Source organism: Balaenoptera borealis, assembly GCF_965194805.1.
Source record: "Balaenoptera borealis genome assembly, chromosome: 17".
NCBI classification, from domain to species: Eukaryota; Metazoa; Chordata; class Mammalia; order Artiodactyla; family Balaenopteridae; genus Balaenoptera; species Balaenoptera borealis.
The window spans coordinates 27,679,241-27,699,125 of NC_138876.1; the positions used below are offsets into that span (position 1 = coordinate 27,679,241).

The window sequence follows — 19,885 nt, forward strand, 5'->3', positions numbered from 1 at the left end:
ATTAGCCCTTTGTCTATAAATATGTTATAAATATTTTCTTTCAGTTTATTTGTCTTTGACTGCTATTTTATTTTTATGTGGTTAGATTTATGTTTATAGTTATATAGTTAGATTTATCAGTACAAAATTATTCACTTCTACATACTTTAAATTTGAACTTCTGTTTTTATTTATTTATTTACTTATTTAAACAACCACCACCACCTGGTGAGGGCTGAGCGTTTTTTTTTTTTTTAGTATTTATTTATTTACTTGGCTGCTCCAGGTCTTAGTTGCAGCTCATGGGATCTTCGTTGAAGCATGCGGGATCTTTAGTTACGGCATGTGGGATCTATCTAGTTCCCTGACCAGGGATGGAACCCAGGCCCCCCTGCATTGGGAGTGTGGAGTCTTAACCACTGGACCACCAGGGAAGTCCCTGAACGTCTGTTTTTAAATGTTTACATATATGCTTTTAACTGTATGGCAGCTCCATATGAACATCAATCAGAATGAAGATAAATCTTTTCTGAAATTATGATAAAATGGAAATGGTATTTACAATTTTTCAGGAAGACATGTTCCGATATGCAAGAAAACATATATATATATATATATATATGTTTTTTTCTGAGATAAACACCTATGGGCGTTCTGGGAATAGTTTGCAAAAGCTAAAACAAAAATCCTCTTTAGGCTGTGAAGCATTTTTTGGATTCCTTGGCTGGGCCCCCAAAGCTAAGAGTCAGTACTACTGAATATACTTGGAGCAGCTTCTTCTGTAATTACATGTGTCCACTGCTCCAGCTGCTTCTTAATAGTGCTGCTTGGTTTCAGTGAAAATGGCCTCTCTCTCCTCCCTAGAGCCCTTTAAATAAAAGATCTGTGTATCTGTGTGGGATGGGAGGATGAATTGATGGGGGACTGTTTTTTGTTTTTTTTTTAATTTGCTGCTTCTATTTGAGGTGGGGATATAGGTGGCCAACCTGAATTAATTTGATAGCTTTGTGGTGACAGAGGATAAAGGAAGGTTTGGGGCTGCTTAAAGCAGTGGTTTAGGATGGCTTAATACAGCTTCATAGACGTCAGGATGGCTCTGTTCTCAGAGGCCTGTGATGTTCTGATGTATGAGGAATCCACAGTCTCCTGAAAGGAGGCAAAAATAATAACGTCCTAAGAGACTGAATCACAGGCAGTGTTTTTAAAAAATGCATCTAGTTATCAGTTTTTGCCCATAGTCTTTTTGTTTCCATTTACCCTTCCTTCTCTAATTCCCGGCCTTACCATCACATGCACAGAATGCTTATTACCCTAAGGTTATGAATAAAAGTAAAGCCTCTCAAGAGGATCCAGCAGTACTACTGAACAAAAAACATAGCTCCCTGATAGCTGGAAAGCCCGCTGCAGGGTGTGTAGTCACCAGGACATCGGCATCACAACTATCTTCAAGGTCATCAAGTGCATCCTCCCTGTTTAGTCCTGGAACCCTGCTCCGCCAGCCCCAGCAGCTGATCGGAGACAGTATCGATGAGGACGACTTGGATATGCATATTTTTAAATCCCCTTCAGCTTTTCAAGCACAGCTCTTCAAGGGCCAAATACTGTTTCCTGTGCTTTGTCGAAGTATTCCCTGTGGCATCAGAGATTTACCAATCAGGTGTCTACACACGGGCAGATGGGGGCAAACACTTCCTTGTCCACCAAAACTGCTTTCAGCTAATGCCATCCAAAAAATCCCTATGGAATATATACTAAAAGTCTTAAAATGAGTATATACTATGGCTTAAATATTCTACTTTTAGGAATTTATACTAAGGAAGTAATCAAACAAGGATGCCCAAGGATAGCCATTAAGCCCGTGTTTAAGAGCATGGACCCTGGGCTTCCCTGGTGGCGCAGTGGTTAAGAATCCGCCTGCCAATGCAGGGGACACGGGTTCGAGCCCTGGTCCGGGAAGATCCCACATGCCGAGGAGCAACTAAGCCCGTGCGCCTAGAGCCTGTGCTCCACAACAAGAGAAGCCACTGCAATGAGAAGCCTGCGCACCTCAACGAAGACCCAATGCAGCCAAAACTAAATTAATTAATTAACTTAAAATAAAAGATATAATTAAAAAAAAAAAAAGGAGCATGGACCCTGGGGTCAGACGGCCTGGTTTCCCTCTTGGCTCTACTTCTCATTAGTTGTGTCACCTGGTGAGCATCACAACTTCTCTGCCTTAGCTGTCCCTGCCTCATAGGGTCTGTCCTGTCATGAGAAACAAATGAATTAATATGTAAAAGATGCTCAGGATAGTTTCTGGCACATAGTTTTTGCTTCTAATGATAGAAAAATTGGACATAGCCTACATATTCATTGATTTAATAAAACAAAATGTGCCATGTTTTAAAGATATTCACATATTAAAAGAAAAACAATTAGGTTACATAGTAATGTATTAAGTATGAATGCTGAATAGTTACATGCCAAAAGCTTATTTTTTTGGTGATGGAATTATAGACTATATTTTTCCCTCTGCATCGTTGCTATTTTCTAAATTTTCCACAAAGGAGATGTATAGTATAATAAAAGTTGTCTTTTTAACCCCTGCAGAATCATAATAACAGCTAACATTTATTGAGAGCTTACAACAGATCAGGTGTTCTTCTAAGATGGCAGATAGATATTCATTGCTTACAATAACCCTATGAGGCAGGTGCTATGATCATCAATCTCCATTTCACAGATTAAGAAGTTGAGGCAGAGAGAGGTGAAGTAATGTGCCTACGTCTTCCATCTAGCAAGCAGTAGAGGTGGGATTTGAACCTGGGCTGTCTGACTCAGGGCCTATGTTTTTAGGTTAGAAACTCTCTTTGCATGATTCTAGTAACCCAAAAGAGCACTGAACTACATACAGCACCCATGACAATCACCTAGTTGCATACACTGTGTAAAGGAAATGCATTAAGGAGTGCCTCTCCTTCCTGGTGTCTTTGTTGCCAGATAATAGATAAATAAGAGGTTTTCAGGCCTCCAGCCTTCTTCTGAGTTTTCTTAGTAAATGGGGAGAATATATTCAGATCACACAGTAAAACTGACTTTTCTGTGTATCCCTTAAAAAGAGTGCATGGACTTTACATGGCAATAAGCAAACTGGAAATAGTTTATATTTTTAAAAATCATAAACAGAAATAGTTAAGTAGCATATACAGTTTTCACTATCACAGTACTCAAACAGTAAAGAGTCAATGTATTGAGTGCCAGGAGCAATAAAGTTCAGAACAAAGTTGTCCCTTCAGTTCAGGGTACATAATTACTGCAGGTCAGAGGCATCGTGAGGTAACAATGGATTTTCAGCAATTGTCTGTTTCTGTTCTAGAATTTCCGTTTTTATGCAGGCAGTTAAATTGTAATTGATGGATTTTTGCATACCTTTTAAAGAGTGAAAACTGGGTGTTTCGGAGGAATAATTTTACATTAGAAAATAGTATCTTCCACCTGGTGGCTGCAACCATAGGATCTATTTTTGAAAACTGTCCCCTTTTATCATTTAATAACCAACCTGGTAATGTACTAGCAGACAAGGCTGGTTGAATTAGGCTGTCAGGACTAGTGTGTTCCTGGATAGCACTACCAATCATGAGTCCTTGAGACTGTTAAATACTACAGGTTAGCCAACACATTACTCAGAGGCAACTAATTAGGTTCAGGGAGCTTCTGGGAGTTCATTACATCATTAGACAAAGTCTCTGAAATCCAGAAGGAATAGCCAGTCCCAGTTCTGATAAATTGCTACCTTAATCCTCCCAGAATTCTGCAGGAGTTGGGATTCACTGCTGTCATCTGCACTAAGCGGTCCTTCTTGATCTATTTCCCCGAAGAGGCTGACCTTCCTGAGAGGTCCTAGAAACCAGGGAAGGGATTTTTCTCTCTCTTTGCCTTGCTGTCGTTGACGTTCCCCTCCAGCAACACTAAAACACCCCATTAGTGACAGCACCTGTCCACCAGTGGGCTGGTCTGGCTGTATCTTGTCCCTATGGCTCATCTTGACTGTGGGGGAGATGGCAGTTTATGGAGGAACCTCTCCTGCCCCTGCTTCTAACCACTGCCTTCCTGAGGACATGTTATCACAGGGGTATTATGGGATTTGGTCCTGGACAGGATTCATCACGCATAAGTCTTGGACAAATAAATCAGCTTTGGTTTCCTCAATAGTAGAAGAGTGAGATTAATATCTGCCTTACAAAGCTGTCAAGATGAACAGATACAAAGTATAGAAAGAATTTTGAACAGGGCCTGGAACCTAGTATGCGCCCAATAAAGACTTGTGATCATCAATAAATGATGATTACTGATCGCTGCTTGTTAGAAATGCAAGGGATTTAGATTATTCCTATTTTCCTCAACTCGGAAATGTGATCTGGCTCTGGGTTTTAGACCAGAAGAGTCTCAAATTGTGGCATAGGAGTTGAGAAACAAGGTCAAATAAAATTGTGTACCTATCAGATTGATTTTTCCAAAAACATCTGGAATTTCTTCTTTAAAAAAAAAAAATCCTGGTTCTCTTCTTCCTGTTGTCCTGTTACCTCTTCCATGCCCCTGCACTTCCCCAGGCAATCCATGGAATGTTTTCATTATTACTATTTCAGAACTATGTATTTTTTTGTTAAAAATGAATTTATATTAGTTATTCTACCACACAGCATGTTTCCAATTACACACTGAACTCTAGTCTGCTCAAATGTAACGTGATCTTTGCAAACTAATAAACCCCTCCACTCACCCCCAGAACTATGCAAATTTCAATTTCATTCACAGCTTCTGTCACTGTCACTGTGAACTTTTTTCACTCTCTTTGGAAATGTTCAGTTCCTGCTATTTGTTAAGGTTCTGTTCTTCATAGAAAAGCTGCAGCTGCAGCCAGAGAAGGTGGATAATCAGATAGTGCCGGTTGGAGCAGTTATCGGGAGCCCAGGCTTTCCCCATGACAGCTTCTAGACGGTTGCTTATCTCCAGACCCTAACGTGCCAAAGTCAAGTACGGCTAGACGACTACAAAGCCTAGAGATAAACTCTCTGGGAAAAACCTCTTTGGGGGTGACGAGCAGGCTTTTCATTCTGCTGAACGTTGGGGCCGGCACGTTGATGTTCCCGGGGGGCGCTGGCGCACAGGGAGAGGCGGGCACTGGGGCCGGACCCGGGTCACCGCTGCTCCTCTGCAGGAAGCCGGCATCTATGAAACCTGCCTCACTGTGCTCCCAAGCTGTGCTTATGAAACGACGCCCTCATGCCTGCGCCTTCTCTCGTCTGCTTTGCGGAAAACGCTGGGAGCCTGGGAGCGCTGGAACCCGGCCACTTGCTGAGTCCGTGCGCAAACGCGGGGAGCCAGGGCCGTCGGAGGGCAGGGAACTGGCCGGCGTGTTCTCGGGTTTCATTTCCTTCATGCTTCTCTCCCCCTTTGTTTTGCAGGTAGCGAAGCCGATTTCAGCTCCTCGAGCAGCACCGGCAGCTTCTCGGCTCCTGAGGTCCACATGTCTGCTGCGGGAAGCAAGCGCTCCTCTTTCTCACGCAAGTAGGCCCGCCTCCTGCCTCCTGCTCTGTAATTGTTAAGACGCGTTACCCGGGCCACTTACCTGTACTTTATGTGTCTCTAGAACCACCTGGATTACTGTGCGTTCCGATTTTATGCTTATTCAGTGAGTGCTTTCTGTTTGGTTGGTTTTTACAGTGATTCACAGTTGGTACTTTTCCCAACCTCACCCACCTTGGTCACGACGTGGTTGCCCTGTGTTCCTCCGCCCGCGACGCCCTCTCATGCAGCCCTGGCGCCTTCCCTCCCTGCTCTCTCCTTTCCTCACCCACCTGTGTGCCCACCTGAGGATAAGGCTAGTCGTCTCCCACTTCCCACCCTGCCGCCCCTTCGTGAATCTGTCCTCTTAGCTGTAGAGCCTCTGACTTCACCCTTTCTTTCCTCTAGCTGAGCCTCCTTTTTTGTCTTTGTGAAAGAAGCATAGTGACCCTCTGGCCACCTCCAACGTTCACTTGGGGAAGGGGTGAAGAAAGTGTGGAGCTCATAGGCCTGGGTGCCCCCTGCCCACCGAAAGAGGCAGTAGAGCAGACTAGCGAAGTGTGAGGGCTCTAGCAGCCAGGCCACCTCGGTTTGAATGCCGGCTCCACCATCTACAGGCTGTGTGGCCCTGAGCACGTGGCTCAGCTTCTCCACGCCTCAGTTTTCTCACCTGGAAAACAGGGCTACAGTCATACCCACCTGGTAGGGTTTATTGTTAGGGTTAAATTAGTTAATTCAGGTAAAGTGTGAGGTCACTGCTGGAAGCATAGTAACCATCAGCAGGCGTTCGCCATTGGTGCTGTTTGGACTGGGGGAGAGAAGGACTTTGAGGGAAATGGGAGCCACTGTTCACGTTTGGCGACAGCTTGTCAGCCCCAGGATTCTCTGCTGCCGTCAGTGGCTTCATTTATTCATTCAATACGTATTTATCGAGCATCTACTGTGAGGCAGTTTCTAGAGATATGGCAGTAAACAAAACTTATGAAAAACTATTTTCATTCTAGTAGAGAAAGAAGGATAATAAATGCATATAAATAACATATATATATTTAAATACAGGGAAAGGATATAGAGGGTAATAGGATGTTTGGTATAGTCTAGATAGGCTGGTTGCTGGAGACTCTGTGATGAGGTGAGCTCTGGGCAGGGACCTGAACAAGGCGATGGAGTGAGCCACATGACACCAGGGGTGACTGTCACTTGACTGTCCTGGGCCACAGTGTCCAAGTGTGTAAAAAGGAGATTGGACCACATGATTTTTAAGGTTCCTTGCTGAAGAAAAGCTGTTTAGTTTCTAAAAGCTTGCATTTCCAGGACTGAGCAAGCCAATGTTTCCCACTTCTCTTAGGTGAGCAGAAGATATGGCTGATATTTATAAAGGGACCTGAGAGCCCCAGTGCAGAGTTTTATTGTTAAAGCTGAAGCCAAACAAACTTGTAACTAAAGAGTGAAGTCCACAGTGAAGAAGCACAGTTGTTCTTCAAAATAGATAAATACCATTTATTTTGGAAATAAAGTGCCTCTGGGATCACAGGATGTAACCATAAACATTCTCTATATAAATCAGACGTGGCTTGCTCTGAGAATAAGCCATTTATCTCACCCATTCAAGAAATTAGCACATACTTATGGTACAAGGCATCAAAGAACAGAGAGGCAAAAGAAAAAAGAAATGGCCTGAAGAGCAAGCCAATTTTGTTAAGCATTTCAAAGGAATTTGTGTTTGTGGTTAAATTCCAAGGTAAAGTCAGTTATACTGAGTGACTTAGAGAAAATATTCTAGTCTGGAATCCATGAATTCTCTCAGTGATGAAAAATTGATGTGTTAAACATAAAGTAGTTAAATATAATTATGTGGAAATCAGATATATGCTTAATAGACAGGAAATTGAAATAGGCAAATGTTCTATCCATTATGTTCACTTTTTTTATCTGACCCAGGCACAGAACACCATCAGTAGATATCTGGGATGGAACATCTCAGGTGTTTCACGTAATCTGTGTGTTCTACAGGACCATGCATTGAGGATAGCTCCTCTAGATGGGCCGGGTATCCATGCAAAACTTTAAAATAGCTTATGATTCTTTTAATTGGCTGGTTCCTCCTGTAATAAATGAATTTACTTTGTGGAGAATTAGATCCTGGGAGAAGGCTAGCGGGAACATTTGGTGAAGGGGTGGGGGAAATGAAGGACAGGGGTAGTTGGAAAGAATGTTTTTGACAGGCAATTTTGAAAACAAAACTTAAAAGATTTACAAACCATCTCTTCTTAGAGAAGGCCAACTCTGCTGATATTTCTGAGGAATTCTCTTTTGTAAACTAGAACCCTAGGGCTTCCCTGGTGGCTCAGTGGTTAAAATCCGCCTGCCAATGCAGGGGACGCGGGTTCGAGCCCTGGTCCTGGACGATGCCACATGCCGTGGAGCAACTAAGCCCATGTACCACAACTGCTGAGCCTGCACTCTGGAGTCCGCGTGCCACAACTACTGAAACCTGCACACCTAGAGCCCTTGCTCTGCAACAAGAGAAGCCACCGCAATGAGAGGCCCGCACACCACAACAAAGAGTAGCCCCCACTCGCTGCAACTAGAGAAAGCCTGTGCACAGCAACGAAGACCCAATGCAGCCAAAAATAAATTAATTAAAAAAAAACAACAACAAAGCTAAAATTCTAATCTTATCAGAGGCAGAGAGAAGTAAGAAGAAGAAAAAAAAAAAAACCTCAGGATTTGGAGTCAGATGGACCTGGGCTTGAGTTCAGCGTCCATTGCTTATTAGGTGCAAGACCCAGGGCCCCGAGCCTCAGTTTCCTGTTCTGGAAAATGGGGTAATAATGGCATCTACCTCAGTGATTTAAATGAACTGATAGATATGAGTGCTTAACACGGTGCCCAGAACTCAGGAAAAGAGTCATTACATGCTTGTTTTAGTCAATAGTGATAAAAGTAATACTAATGGGCAAGATGCTGCCGCTGCTGCCACTGATGGTGGTGGTGGTGGTGAATATGATCGTATTAGTTTGCTCAGGCTGTTATAACAAAATACCGTAGACTGGGGGACTTAAACAACAGAAATGTACTTTCTCACAATTCTGGAAGCTAGAGGTCCAAGATCAAGGTGTCAGCAGGACTGGCTTCTGTGGAGGCCTTGCTCCTTGGCTTGTAGATGGCTGTCTTGTCCCTGTTTCCTCACCTAGTCTTTTCTCTGTGCCTGTCTGTGTCCAAATTTCCTCTTCCTGTAAGGGCACTGGTCAAATTGGGATTAGGGCCCACCCTAAGGGCCTCATTTTAGCATAAATACCTTTTTTAAAGCCCCGTTTCCAAATACAGTCACATTCTTAGGTACTGGGGGTTAAGGCTTCAACCTGCGAATCTGGGGAGGACACCATTCAGCCCATAACAATGATGATGAGCATGGTGGTGGTGATGGTGGTGGTGACGGTGACGGTGAGGGTGAGGATGTTACCTGAAGGAAAGGGCAATGCCTGGAGAATAGAGAGTCACCTGGGCGCCTTCTGAGGATCTCTTCTTCACTTCTCCCTTTCTCTCACTTTCCAGTTACTGGTTCAGATTTGCAGGAAGGGGGCGGGGTACCAGAATTCTATCTCCTCTCTGTGGGCTGCATTCTTTTTGTCCATCAGACCAAGGGATTTGGGGAGGGCTAGGAAGGTAGCGTCAGATTTGCCTGTGCATGGCCTTGACAAACATGGAATCCTGTCCTCTCCATTGCAAATGTTTTTTATTATCATCCACAATGAATCTGTACCCACACATGTTAGCATTTGAACTAAACTAAATGTAAGGAACAGAACTGATAATTTAAAGCAGGTAGTTTGTTTTTTAAAAGTTAGCTATTACAAACAGCCTAATAACTCATTTCCTGAAATATATTTCAAAACTCAATTATACCTTAGTAATGTTTGATAGTTTGAAGAGTTTTTGCTCTATTCTGTATAGCAGATGAGTTCTTACAAAATCCTCATCTCATTTAATTTGTACGTCACTAATCGTGCATCTCAGTGTGTGCATCAAACTAAAGAAATCGGTGGTAAATTCTTCAGGTAATAACCACATACCTAGCCAGTACCTAATATACCTGTTTACAAGACCCAAACAATATATTCCATTTGTATAAAGATGGAGACATGTCTGTAGAGTTGAGACCTGGATTTAAATCCCAGTTGAGCTGTGAGTTCTTGAACCAGTTTTTTTTTTCCCCTGAGCCTCAGTTATTTCACATAACTGAGTACTGCCTGTACTTCACATAATATAAAAGGGAAATGATCATTGTACCGGTCTTATTGCCATAAGCCTTATTGCCATGATGGTCAAAATTAAGTGAAACAATGTTCATAGAGCACCTGCAACAAGGCTTGGGTCACAGAAGGTTCTCAGCAAAGGTTAACTCAGAATAGAATTCCCCAGGTCCACATGAGGGATAGCTCTTTACTCTTTCTCCTAACTTGTAATCGTTGACTCTCTATGTTTCTCATAGCCACATTAAGAAATAGTCAGGCCAACAGAAGTGAAGCATAGAGAGGCACATCCAAGCCAGAGTACATGTTCTTTTCTGCCCCACGCCCACCAAAGAACTGCTGAAGTTGGTTTGTCACAAAGCCACCGGCCCATCTGTTCCATATAAAATGTCCTCTTCTCACAAAAAAGGAGGCAGAGTCCATGTGGATGATTTCAAAAGGAAAGAACTTTTTAACTTTAGAACTTGGTGATGTTTCATTTATATGTGATTTACTGGGTTGACCGCTAGTTCAAATTGTATTTGATCTTAAGTAAGTAATTGTGGTTTTGGAGCCAAGTAGACCCACACACACACTCATACTCACATTCACTCATGTTTCTCAGTGAGATGTGTCCATTGGATACAGTTGTAATCAAAATTGCAAAGAGGGATTGACAAAAATAAGTCCTGCTATATGAAAAGTATCTTGTTCCCTTTTGTTTCCTTGTAATGTCAGCAAGATATATTCCTGACATAGACGTGCTACCCTATTTAAGTAATTTCAACATTCTCTAGATGCTTCCTTACACTCCGGGGTATCAAATTTAATGGAACTAGATTAACAGGGAAGTTCAAACAGTTTATCCAGAAACAGTACCCTGCAGTAGAATTGCCCTTAACAGCTTGTCCAATGTACTCAACATCCATTCTTTGATTTATTTGCATGTCAAATCTGTGAAAGTTATCATATATCCCCAATATTAAGTGGCTTACTTGCCTAAGTTCCTAGTAAGTGGCAGTGCCAGGACTTCAACCCGGTTTATTCACTTAGCAGTCATTTAGGAAGAACCTAGCATGTGCCAGGAGGTAGTGGGGATGTAAAAGCACAGGCTGTGTTTCTGCCCTCAGGATGCCCTGGTCTAGTGGAAAAGACAGACAGACGTGCGTGGTGACGCACTGTGATAAGTTCCCCGGTGAAGTCTGCACAGGGTGTTGGGAAGCACCAGCGAACAGCACCTACACTGGCCTCGGGAATGAAGGGTCCAGAGAAGGCTGCTTGGAGTAGGTTCCCATCAGTCTTGAAGTAGGAGGTACCCAGAGGCTCAGGGTAGGAGCAGAAGAACATTCTAGGCAGAGAAAATAATAAGTTCAAAACTAAAAAGAGGATGGAGAGCATGGACCATCAGGAAACTGTACATTGTCTGGAATGCAGGGGGAGGAAGAGCAGAGGATGGGTTGGATGGGGTGGTGGGATCAGACCTTGGGAGCTGTATTAAGGGGTCTGGCCTTTATTCTGGAGGCTGTGGGGAATCATTGAATGGCTTTGAGGAGGCCAGTGATACTCAAATTCCATATTGGAAAAGCCACTCTCACCACAGGGACAGCCTCCTTGCTGGAGGGGCAAGACAAGAGGCAGGGGAAAAAAGGGGGCTAACATTTAAGCAGTTAAATGATAAAGTTTGTGCTATGTCATTGGGGATGGAAAGAAAAAGAAAAAAAATAGATGGTTAAAATTATAGGCGAGGGCTTCCCTGGTGGCGCAGTGGTTAGGAATCTGCCTGCCAATGCAGGGGACACGGGTTCGAGCCCTGGTCTGGGAAGATCCCATATGCCGTGGAGCAACTGAGCCCGTGAGCCACAACTACTGAGCCTGCACGTCTGGAGCCTGTGCTCCGCAACGGGAGAGGCCGCAACAGTGAGAGGCCTGCGCAGTGCGATGAAGAGTGGCCCCCGCCCGCCGCAACTGGAGAAAGCCCTCGCACAGAAACGAAGACCCAACACAACCATAAATAAATAAATAAATAAATTTATTTTTAAAAAAAATTATAGGCGATACATTTATGTGCGTTATATTTATCTATCCTGTTTTTTCCTTTTTCTTTACGGGCAAACCCCTTCTCCCCCATCCTCCAAATGAAACACCCTAATTTTCTTACCCAACATGAGCCAAACCTGGATATTTTAACGCAGAAACAGGTATACTGGAACAAAAGCCACATCTTCAAAATGGCCTCTGGAACGAAACTAAACCAAATCGATATTTTACATGGTTTGTGTTCTCAGCAGGCAGCTGGGTTTAATCTATGGTCAGAAACTATCTGAAAGAATAGAAGAGGGAGAGGTTGCCTGTGCTGGTGACACAGGAGAGAAAATATCGGGCAGGTGGGAAGAAGGCCACTCACAAAGCCAAATTGCTGGAATAATTATGTTGCCCTTTTCAACCCTATAGATTGGATTTCCTCAGTGGTGACTAGCTTTAAGAAGGAACAAAGCGTTCACATTTGGGTATCTACAGCCCCAAGGATTCTAACATTCTTCATGCTTCTGTCCCAGTCGAGGTCCCCACGGGCGGAGCAATGGAGCTTCATCGTACAAGTCTGGCAACAGCCCACCCTCCCCACGGGAGAAGGACCTTCTGTCCATGCTGTGCAGGAATCAGCTGAGTCCCGTTAACATCCATCCCAGTTACGCGCCTTCTTCCCCCAGTAGCAGCAACTCCGGCTCCTACAAGGGAAGTGACTGCAGCCCCGTCATGAGGTGAGTGCCGTCTATCTCCCAATTCATGACTCTTAGTTTGTCCTACTTGGTAAGCTTCTCTTTAAAAAAAATTTGAAAAATGATACAACTCTTGATCCCCTGCCTTATTCTGTAATACGACACTTCTCCTTCCTTTCCCACACTCAGCTAATCCTTCAAGCGCTGCTGCAGAAAGGGCACGAGCCACAATTTCGTTTCTAATAAGGTTCCGCAGTCCCAGGAGTTCCTGGCTAGACAGAAAAAATGGCACAGCGGCAGTAGGAGGGTCCTATGCATTTCCCTCCGAACAGAGAAGAGCCATTCGTGTGTTTGCTCATTCATTCAAACACCAGATGTTTATTGAGTACCACGTTGTGCCCAGTACTGTGTAAAGCACTGGGAATAGAGCAGTAAACAACCGAGATGGTCCCTCTGCTGACTGCCCAGAGGAGAAGAAAAATATTAGCTATCCTAATGACAGAAACACATTAGGATTATTCTGCAAGTACCTGTTGTTATATGTGTATGTAAAAGGTGAGGACGGGCTCCAACTCGGGCCGGAGGGGTCAGAGGAGGCTTCTGAAAAAGTGAAATTGAAATGAGATCTGAAGGTCAAGCAAGGAATGAATTAGTCCCCGGGAGGCATGAGGGTGCAGAAAAAAAGGAACTGCACATCCAAACAGGTCCCAACAGGAGAGTTGGGAACTGGACGCTGGACTCGGGCCACCTTGGATGGAGCACAGGCTCAGGGGGAACAGGGCTAGTGCAGCGGCTTGGATGCGGTCCCGAGTCGGGGAAGAAGCTGCCAGCCCTCCTCCTTCGGTCTTCCTCCTCCTGGGCATCCCGGTCTCATTAGTCAGCTCTTACAGCAGCGATACCCAACTCTTGGCCAGGCCAAGATTCCAGCAAGGGAAGTTTTGTAGAGCAGTGGGCGCCTCTCTTACAAAACCTATCTGGTGAGACTGGACTAGCCTTTTTCCCTGCAGAAGAAGGAAAGCTTCCACCAAGTCAGCACACTCACACTGATGTCAGAACAATCTGAATTCAACTAACAACAATCAGGATCTTTAGGCAAGTGGCACATTGTGTGGAAGCGAGGTCATCTCGCTCCCTTCCTGCCCTCCCACCTGCCCCTACTCATTGTCCTTTAACAGAATAGCCTGTTACCCTGAACTGCCAGGCAGGCCTGTGGACAATTGTGCATTATTTTATATGAGATCATCCCTAGGCCACAGAAAATCTCCCTCTCCCCTGTCCCCGCCCCCTCCACAAACACCCCGCCCCCAATCTTCCCAGTTTGAGCAGTCCTAAGATGGGCAGGTGGATTATTGTCCCCCTTCTGAAGTGAGGTCACACGCTGCTGGGGTTTAAGGTCCCAGCAAACGGCTGCCATTTCTTCTCAGCCTGTTAGCTGTGCCTTAACTTTTCTTTTTATAGAAAAAGTAACATTTCGTTACTTCCATTGTTTCAGGCGATCTGGAAGGTACATGTCCTGTGGTGAAAATCATGGTGTCAAACCCCCAAATCCAGAGCAGTACTTGACTCCTCTGCAGCAGAAAGAGGTTACAGTGAGACACCTGAAGACCAGGCTCAAGGAGTCTGAGCGCCGACTGCATGAGAGGTGAACCCACGTTCCTTGCACGCTGTGGTTTAGGACATTTTCTTTTTCCATAAAATGAAATATGAACCCACACAAGAAAAGAAGACAAATGACTTCATTTAATTTTTGTCAGACTTCTTAAATCAGTCTCTCAAAAGAGCTATTTTATAATCCTGCGTGATTTGGCTGTTTCAGGGGTCCAGGGAACCCTCCTGGGTTGGAAGGGATCCTCTGCTTTTTCTGGGTGTGTCCAGCTTTGATGTGAAAAATTGGGTGTGTGTGTGACTATTTTTAAATGGTGGGAACACTTGGAGGAACAATCCCATACTTCCAGCAGAATGGGTCACACACAGTTGGCCCCTGTGAAGCCCTGTTTATCTCTGTGAGAGAGTGGATGGCCTTGTCCATTGTGATTCCTACAAGCTATTTCTGTGCTGAAGGAAGAGGTTCATTATTCTAGGCCAAGTGTTATGGTAATTAAAAAAAAAAAAATACAGCCCCAGCTTAAGAGATCTTATCCCAGAGAGAAGAAACTGACATCTTGGGACAGGCCAGATTTTCTGCTTGATGGTTTTTCCCTGTCATTTTGCAGTTGACAAGCAGAGCTCTGACCAGAGTGGCTGTGAACTCAGGGTAAGGGTGACATGAGTCAGACCCTACTTTCTGGAAGTCTTTGGTTTATGATTTGAGGAATCTATGGGAGGGTTTGAATAGTCATGGGAGGGAGGTATGGGAAGGCAGTGAAACTGGAGAAGAGTCAAGCCTAAACTTAAAGAAGCAATACTTACAGCAACTGTTCAAATATGTCAGGATCCTGACTACCTGGTCTTCATAAACACTGAGAATATGAGGATATATATTTACACAGACTATGAAGAAATTATATGTAAGGAAGAATTTTTTGACAAATATCTGGAAATAGGGTCCTGTGAAGGATCTAAAAAGAAATAGAATAGATTCCCTTCAGTGTAGGATGGATCCAGTGTCATCTTGCCTGGGAGGAGAGAGAATGATCAACATTTCACAAAGTCCTTGCAACATGTAGCATTTTATGATTTAAATAAATTTTTAAGAAATTATCATTGGTGTATGATCAGAACTGTTTTGCACTGCTAAAGCTTATCAGTCTGCCTTCTGCCTTTGATAGGTAATTAAAAGTGATATGGACTTTCCTTCCACAAATTGTTTTGTGGACACAGGAAAGAGTAGACTATGGAGATAAAAGCAAGCTAAGAGACGCTAATGTGTTCTAATAAAACAATTTCCAATATTAAATACAGGACTACCTCAGAGATGTTGCAGGTTCGGTTCCAGACCACTGCAATAAAGCAAATATTGCAATAAAGTGAGTCATACGAATTTTTTCACTTCTCAGCACTTATAAAAGTTATTTCACTACACTAGAGTCTACTAAGGGTGCAATAGCATTATATCTAAAAACACTGCACAAACCTTAATTTTAAAATACCTTAATTGCTAAAAAATGCTAACCAGCGTCTGACAAAGCAGGTTTGCCACAAACCTTCAATTTGTGAAAAAAAGACACAATATCTGCAAAGCACCATAAAGCAAAGTGCAGTAAAACGAGGTCTGTCTGTAGTGAATAGAGGCTAATGCCTGAAAAGTACTTAGTGAAATATCAGACATATGGTGGGCACTCAAAAAGAAAAAAAAAAAAACACAATAATAGCATATTTTATTCTGATTCTAGTTACTGTTATTATTTTAGCTATTTTACAGTTAAGGGGGCAGTTCAGGGCTAATACCTGCGAAAGAAAAAAATTTCAAAACTGATTTAACCTGTATGTTTCCGGTGGGAGAGCATGGGCTGGGCCGGGTGCCAGAACTGCTTGCTGCCTGCTTCACAGTTGGCCTTTTTCTGAGCAGGGCTTGTCTCCTCTGGCCCTAGGGAGAGTGAGATCGTAGAGCTGAAGTCCCAGCTGGCCCGAATGCGGGAGGACTGGATTGAGGAAGAGTGCCACCGGGTGGAGGCCCAGCTGGCCCTCAAGGAAGCCCGGAAGGAGATTCAGCAGCTCAAACAGGTCATCGAAACGATGAGGAGCAGCTTGGCCGATAAGGACAAAGGCATTCAGAAATATTTTGTGGACATAAACATTCAAAACAAGAAGCTGGAGTCTCTACTTCAGAGCATGGAGATGGCGCACAATGGCTCTCTGAGGGACGAGCTGTGTCTCGACTTTCCGTGTGATTCCCCGGAGAAGGGCTTAGCCCTCGGCACGGCTTTCGGCCCGACGGCCGATGCGCTGACCCCGGAGGAGCCGGCCATGGAGGCGGGGACCAGCAGCGAGCTGCTGGGGGAACACAGCGCGGGCCACGGCACAGGTGTGTTCGATGAGCTGGTGACAGCCACCACCGTGGAGGCCGGCGACCTGGAGCTGCTTCGTGCCAGCCCTGGGGCAAAGGCCCTCGAGCTGGAGGGTCAGGAAGAGGGCAGCGCGGTGGCGGAGCAGGCCGTGCAGACCGACGTGGTGCCCTACAGCCCTGCCGTCTCCGAGCTCATCCGGCACGTGCTCAAGCTCCAGGACCCCTGTCCCTCCAGCTCCACGTCCCCTGAGGATGAGTCCGGGGCCGACTCGATGGAAAGCTTCCTGGAGTCCATCTCTGCCATCGTGGTCGATTTAACTCCAAGAAATCCAAACTCTGCCATCCTTTTGTCTCCCGTGGAGACCCCGTCCGCCGAGGTGGGTCCGGAGGCACGTGGGAACCGCCTCATGAGAGAGCTGGATTTTGCAGGCTCCGCGGAGGAAAGGCTGGACGGCCTGGTCCCGCTGTCCGGCGGGGGCGTCGTGGGGCGGTACTGGAGCAGCAGTTTCCTGGTGGATCTCCTGGCCGTGGCGGCCCCCGTGGTCCCCACCGTGCTGTGGGCGTTCAGTACGCAGAGGGGGGGAACGGATCCCATCTACAACATCGGGGCCTTGCTGCGGGGCTGCTGCACGGTGGCGCTGCACTCGCTCCGCCGCACCGCCTGTCATATCAAACCCTAAAGAGAAGATGGCACTTCCGTGTGCCAGTCTGTGCCGTGTGGCCTGCTGCCTGCCAGGTGGAGAAGCAGCGGGTCGGCCTGTGGCGGTCTCTGTTCTGTCGTTTTTGCTCCTCGGTGTTTGATTTGCACTATACTTAGCTGAAGCCTGTTCACTGTTTAAAACGGGAGGTATCTTCGAAGGCATGGAGACCTGGTTCCAGTACATGTCCCGCCAGTGTGATACAGAAAGCATGCTCATGATCCTGCCGTGTCGTCTGAGGTGCCCGTACTTATCCTAGTGGTTCAGGTAGAGAAAATGCAAAGTTTGCACTTTCAAGACAGCTTCTATAAGGCTGGCATGTTATCTCCTTGCTTTGCTTTTTGCCGTTTTAAAATGTGTAATTGTTACAGCATTCCAGTGGTCTTGTGCATAGCAGGGGACCGTAACCAAAAAGAAAAATGTATTTGTGTCATTGGTTTGAAGAAGCCTTGATAGCTCTTTAGTGTCTTACTTGGGGTTGATAAGGTTTGAGTGTTTGCAGTTTTCTACTAGATGTAGCTCCAAAGTCTTAAATGGCTCGTCTGTTCTTAAACCTGTTAATTGATGAAACTATATGTAAGGTTTACATTGTATTAACTTATTTTTTGCTTATTATATATAGTGTTTTATTGAAAATCGTTTGTAACCACACACTTCAGCATGATGAAAATAAAGATTAGTGTTTCCATTTAAATAAACGTTCTATCCTCCTATAAAATAATTATCTCTGTGATTTTACTTTTACGTATGATAAGACAGACTAAATGGATAGCAGATCCTTCTGTCTTTAACAGTAGGGATCTGTAAAAATGGAATTAAATGATAAAGAGGGAAAAATAATTATTAAAGAAAGGTGAGGACCTCCTACTCTGTCTTTTAAAAAGCATCGTTTCTGAAGACAAGTAGCTTTGATTGTTTGTTTGCTCTGAAATTATCCATACACTTGTTAGTCCACATATTTATTCAGTAAGGATATATTGAGCATTTTCACGAAAGTTGGGCTGATTTTGTTTTAAAGCATGCTAAGGGTTCAGAGAGGGAGAAAATGCTGCACCGTATGTCTCCTCCCCTTGGAATAATAGGGTGAGAGTGGGTGGCTGGGAAGGGTCACACCAATCTTGTGATATGGGTATTACTCTGCTTTACAGATAAGGGAGCTGAGCCTTAAAGAGGTAGATTGCTCAGGATCTCATCTTTCATCTCTAGAAGCCAAGATTTCAAGGGTCTGCAAAGCAAATGACTTTTCCACTTTACACACAAATGGAAGAGACTGGGGAATATTCTAAGTTTTCACCCAGAAACTCTTCTTCCACAGCACTTACCACCTTTAAACGTACTGTATTGTCACTTACTATGTCTTGCTTATTGCCCATCTCCCCCACTAAAATGCTAGGTCTCTGAGGGCAGAGATCTGTGTTCTGTTTCGTTCACAGAAAAATGTCAAGAACTTAGAACAGCAGATGGCATTTTGTAGGGGTTCTAAAAATAGCTGTTGAATGAATTCATCCAACAAATTCTTATTGGGTGCTCACATGTTAGGCACTTCGCTAGGCCTGTCATCAATAGCCAAGGAGACAGACAAGGCTTCTGCCTTCAGGGAACTTACATTCTGTCTGTGAAAGACACAGAACATGCCAACAAATGAACAAATTAATTCTGGAGAGTGGTAAATGCTTCCAAGGGAATAAGGTGCCTTGACCAAGACTGATGGGGACAAAGGCAAGGAACACCTGTCTGAAGAAATAACATCAGTGCTAATGGATGATAAAGAGCCAGCTGTGGGAAGATATGGGAGGTAAAATTTTGCAGAAAGAACAGAGGCAAAGGCCCTGAGGCAGAAAAGGGCTTGACATGTTAGAGGGGCATCAAGGAGACCAGTGTAGCTAGAGCCGAATGAGGGGTAAGGGGGTGGTTGGAGAAGTGGAAGAGAAGCTAGTTCATATGGGGCCATGTAAACCATGGTAGAGTTGGTTTGAATTTATTCCCAGTGCAATGAGAAATATTAACAGACTTTATACAGGACAATGATACAATCTGGGTTTTTTTCTTTTTTTTTTTTTTTTTCTTTTTTTGACTCTGTGGCTGCTATGTGCAGGATGTATTGTACGGAGGCAGGAGTGGCAACAGGAAGACCATTGTAATAGTCCAGATGAGTGACGACAATTTGGAGGTGGAAGTGGATATAGAGATGAAGTTGAATAATTAAAGATAGATCTTGAAAATAGTACTGATGCAATTTGCTGATAGATGGGATGTGGGGAGGAGATGAGGTAGGGTTTAAGGAAGAGAGAAATTTAGGATCACTCAGGTTTTTGACTTGAGCATCTGGGTCAATAGTGGTGTCATTTACTGAGAATGGAAAAGTTCAAGAGAAGCTAGTTTGGGACAATAAATTTGAGAAGTCCGTTAAATATGTGGAAATGTCAAGTGAGTAATTGAATGTATGAATGTGAAAATCACAGGAGTCATCAGGGCTAGGGTTATAAAATAGGGGTTCTTCAGCATTTACATACTGTTTAAAACCATGGGACGGATGAAATCATCCAGGGAGAGTGTAAAGAGGAAAAGAAGGCCAGGGACTGAGTCCAAGGGCACTTCTACATCTAGACAGAGGTAGAGGATGTAGAACCAACAAAACAGCCTGAGAGAGGCAGCCCAAAGGCAGGAGGAAAACTAGGTAACTGCAATATTCTGAAAACCAAGAGCAGATAATGGTCAATTGTGTTGAAATCCTATTAGGAAGTTGAGTAACATGAGAACAGA

General features: G+C 44.3%; 1 protein-coding gene across 11 annotated transcripts in view; it reads left to right on the top strand.

Annotated features, from left to right (window-relative positions):
* Positions 1–17,989, top strand: part of SYBU (syntabulin) — a 114,107-nt gene extending 96,118 nt beyond the window's left edge. For 8 of the 11 annotated variants that reach the window (XM_082364319.1, XM_082364317.1, XM_082364316.1 and 5 more), the window contains 4 exons: positions 5,427–5,529; positions 12,317–12,520; positions 13,971–14,120; positions 16,009–17,989. In XM_082364319.1, the coding sequence (XP_082220445.1) occupies positions 5,427–5,529; positions 12,317–12,520; positions 13,971–14,120; positions 16,009–17,104 (1,553 nt within the window). In that variant the 3' untranslated portion in view covers positions 17,105–17,989. Of the gene's footprint in view, positions 1–5,426; positions 5,530–5,611; positions 5,654–12,316; positions 12,521–13,970; positions 14,121–16,008 lie in introns of all 11 variants that reach the window. The other 3 variants (XM_082364314.1, XM_082364315.1, XM_082364320.1) reach the window with 3 other exon arrangements.
* Positions 17,990–19,885: the final 1,896 nt, after the last annotated feature.